This window comes from Gavialis gangeticus, unplaced genomic scaffold, assembly GCF_001723915.1.
Source record: "Gavialis gangeticus isolate Ggan-Ray unplaced genomic scaffold, GavGan_comp1, whole genome shotgun sequence".
Taxonomy (NCBI): Eukaryota; Metazoa; Chordata; order Crocodylia; family Gavialidae; genus Gavialis; species Gavialis gangeticus.
This window is the reverse complement of record NW_017729032.1, coordinates 223,499,951-223,504,121: the sequence shown is the minus strand read 5'-3', so window position 1 is coordinate 223,504,121 and position 4,171 is coordinate 223,499,951. Positions and strand designations below refer to the sequence as shown.

General features: G+C 40.3%; 1 protein-coding gene across 2 annotated transcripts in view; it reads left to right on the top strand.

Annotated features, from left to right (window-relative positions):
• The window catches only part of GABPA (GA binding protein transcription factor alpha subunit), a 45,816-nt gene that overhangs the window by 27,990 nt on the left and 13,655 nt on the right, over nucleotides 1–4,171 (top strand). For both annotated transcript variants that reach the window (XM_019524865.1, XM_019524864.1), the window contains exon 5: nucleotides 1,605–1,799. In XM_019524865.1, the coding sequence (XP_019380410.1) occupies nucleotides 1,605–1,799 (195 nt within the window). The remainder of the gene's footprint in view (nucleotides 1–1,604; nucleotides 1,800–4,171) is intronic.

Here is a 4,171-nt window from a genome sequence, read left to right as displayed (position 1 = left end):
CCCCCCCCCTCCCCCCCCCCCCCCCCTCCCCCCCCCCCCTCCCTTTTTTTTTTTTTTAAGAAATGCACGTGATTTTGGCAGCCTTTCACTTGTAACCATCTGCCTCTTAGCGTAGGTTTCTAATTTTTACTGACTGAAATATTGAAGATATTTTAATTAAATTAAAATTTCTTTCGGATCTAGACCCTCTAGGGCTTTTTTTTTTCTTTTGGTTCCTTCTGCTCTGTGTTTCTTTGCTTGTGTATGTTGATCTCTGTCTGCATACTTGACAAGTATTTAAACGTTACATATCATGTTTCCTACTATTCCATTAAACTGATATAATGTCTTCCACACTTATGCTATTCTATGTTGCCCCATGATATTGATATTACATTTGTCTCTAGGTGATGCATGTGCAGCTGTGTGATATATTAGTTTAATATTAACCTACAGGATATCATTTAAAAAAAAAAAACTTCCACTATACAGTATGTTATAAGGCAGTGGTTTTCAGCCCTTTTGCCTGGACAGCTGAATGGGCAGTGTCTGGTCCACCTGTGGGCCAGATCAGGCTGGTAGTCTTTCATTCATCTTCATGGAGGGGGGAGCAGGGGGCACCTTGGCCTCAACTCAGGACTGCAAGGGAAGGGGCCTTGACCCAGCCATGGTGGGAGAGAGGTCTTGATGAGGCCCTTACCCAGCCTTTGGGGCTGGAGAGGGATTTGATGCATCCCTTCAGGGGGGATTATGGTCTGGCCATCAGCAGACCTACCACAGGGCTTGGGGTTTGGAAATTTAGCAGGGAAGAATGGGTGTATTAATTGCCACTGCTCCCCCACCACCAAATTTCCTGACCCATGGGGAGCCCTGTGGCCCAGATGCAATGGATCTGTGGTTTGCGTTTAGTCCATGGTCCAGAGATTCAGCATCCATGTTATAAGGTATTTAAAATAACATACTTACCTTTTAGGGTCAACTAACTCATCTAGAAACTGTTGTATTATTATTGAATTATTGTTGTACAGCACTGGGTTATTTGACTGATCAGGAGCTGATGAGTCCGTATCCTTTTTAACCTGAAGACCAACTATAATTTAAAGAAAAAAATACTGTTGTACCAAAAGTGCAAAATTCTTACACTGATGATTTTATGTTTTGCTAACCAAAATCCTTTGAATAATAACATTGGTGTTTTTCTACTACCCAGCAATTCAAACAAAGTAGGTTTTCAGTACATCTGGATTGTTAATATTAAACTTCTTTCTTCTTTTTCTTCTCATCTTTTTGTAATAAAAATTTAGATTCTTATTCTTTAGTTGCAAAGGAATCAATATTGATCTTTGCTTGGACTGCTGTGCTGAATGGTCCAGGGCCAGGCTTTATAACTAAAACCAGGCTTTTTTGAAACTTGAGTTTCAGTAAAGATATTTTTAATGGAATTCATTCTTTTCATAAGACCGTTCAGGTATTTGTTCCAGTTATGTGGTACAGCCATTTGTAATACTTTTTCTATGGTACTTTCTGTTTTTAGTACCTGTAAGAAACAGTTGTATAACATCTAAAATGGACAATATTTTTAAGAGTTGTTTTTTGTTGTTTCTTTCTTTTCTATTTTTCCTTAGACCCTGTACAGTGGTCAACAGACCAAGTACTTCACTGGGTGGTATGGGTGATGAAGGAATTTACCATGACAGATATAGACATCAATAGTCTTAGCATTCCGGGGCGAGAGTTATGCAGCCTCAATCAAGAGGACTTCTTTCAGAGAGTTCCTCGGGGTGAAATCCTTTGGAGCCACTTAGAACTTCTCAGAAAATGTATGTGAGCCCTCTCATGTTTTAGTTGCTGTTTTGTCATTAAAAATAACTTGGACTATTCATTATTGGTTTTGTTTTCCTACTTCTCATTTTTACTGTGAATGAATGCTGAATACTAGATAACCAAATATGCTAGCCAGAATATTCACTGTTATGAAAGTTAAGTGTACATATTAATCTGGTACTCCTTTCCTCAGATTTATTCTTAATCTACGGTATTTACTCAAATGCAAGACAAGGTCTTTTTCCCCCAGTTAACATGGGAGAAAAAGCCCCTTCTTTTATATTTGCCTGCAAGGAAACCATATTATAAATATTTTGCCTATCTTTGAACTGCTGCTAAAAGCATCATGTGTTACATAATGGAAACCAACTATAAAGTTGATTAAGTGCAGCCAATCCTAAGAATGACTGTGAAGTGCATGACATGTATGGGGGAAATATGCTGTTGAGAGCTTACCACAAATATAGAGTGTTTGGGGGGGTGGGGGGAGGGGTTTAATGAAAATTTTTTGTGTCCCAGGTCAAATTAGCCAGATCAGGTCCAAGTCAGTTTGAATCATTCAAGAACCATATGTGGCCCTGCTTGGACCAGCCCCAGACTGGGGCTTCAGGTACTTCCAAATCCTTTGGAAAGCATCCTATGTGTAGGCCCAAGCCCACATGCTTGACGTTCTGATGCCCTCGAGTTTTGCTTGCCCTCAGCTGTATGGCCAGAGGAGCAAGCTAGGAAGGAGTCTTCCATTTCCATAAAAGCGGCATGTAGCTGCGATCCTCCCACTGGAAGTTAGCCAGTGAGAAGCTAACTATGAGGCGCTCCTAAGATTTGTGCTGTCCATCTGAGTAAGACCTATGGTAGTACCTGTTGAGCATGGTCCCTTTCACCGATGACTCTCTTTTTTTTAAAGCCATGGTGAGCCACTACACTGCACATATTTCAACTTCCTTTTGACTCCCACAGCTGAGCTGCACCTTTCTTTCTCATTTCCAATAATTCCCGTTTCTTCAGCCTTAAAAACATTTGGCAAACATCACCAAACGGGGCTCAAACAGCTTACCCAGAATCCCTCTGTCAACCTGTCATGATTAGTGTGGCCTCACCCTCCATAACGAAAATAGACCAGGTTGCCCTGTATCTCATCTGCATATACCTTTCTGGAAGATGCTAGGACACATAATAAGAATATGCAGTTCCAGTCATGAGTTGGGGCTTATTAGCACAAGGAACCTTTGTTGGGGTTATCTGGAGTACACACATACTGAACAGTGCTGAGGTATGAAGTCACCATGGCTTGAAATGGTGTTGAGTCTGGTGGGACACTTCCATGTGCTGAGAGCATGTAGGGTCTTGACAGTAAGGAGAGATAGAAGGGCCGGCCAATGGAAAAAGCTGATAATACTAACCTGTCTTTGCGGTAGGTTACCTGGCAGGGGAAACGCCATGTATCTGAGTCCAAGAAAGCAGTTTTCCTTAAGCCTCCTGGGGATAACTGTTCTTCTGGCATGGTTTAGTACCTTCTGAGGTGTTGGGGCTTAATGCCTATTTAATGGAAGTGGGAGACTCCTCCCTAGCTTGCTTCTGCAGCCATATGGCTGAGGGCAAGCAAAACTTAGGGTCTGGACATAGGATGCCTGCCAAAAGACATTGGAAATATCTGAAGCCCCTGGTGGGGTGGAGGATGTTTGCTGGGTGTAGGGCCACTTACGGTTCTGGACTGACTCATGGATTTGGACTTGATTTGGCTTGGAACACAAACATTACTTTAAAAAAATGGAAAAAGCTGATGGGAAGTGGAGAGCAAAGGGACTACTTGACCCCCTACATTTATTTTTCCTTCTGTAGCAGTGGGAGGTTGACAAACTCAAGACAAACCTCCAATAATTAGGTTCTATACCTGGAAAATTATGGAAAATGTGTACATAATTCCAAATGTATGTATTTTCTGTATATAGAATCTAATTACCTGCAGGTTGTCTTATAATCTTGGTCATCTTGTATTCAAGTAAATATGGTAATATAGGAAGTAAATTGTGAAGCTTATAAGTTCTGCTTTGGTTTTAATAGAACTTAGGTTCGTTTTTTATTTTTGACAGTTTTTAATTAATTATTGATTAAGTGCAGTTTATGGTGCACATTGCAATCATGTATAAATGCAAAAGGGAATAAGCCAATGCACTCATCTTTCAGGTTTGTCTATGTGTATAATAATTGAGGTACAGTTAAGTTTAAAGGCAGTTGTTGATTTCTGTCTCAGTGGATTTTGAAACATTTAAAAAATCCTATAAGTATAAAAGTAGATTTAAGAAAGGGGAAAAAAACAATAGTAAGGCTCTCATGCATAAACTAATAGTGAGAATTAAATGTTGTCCCA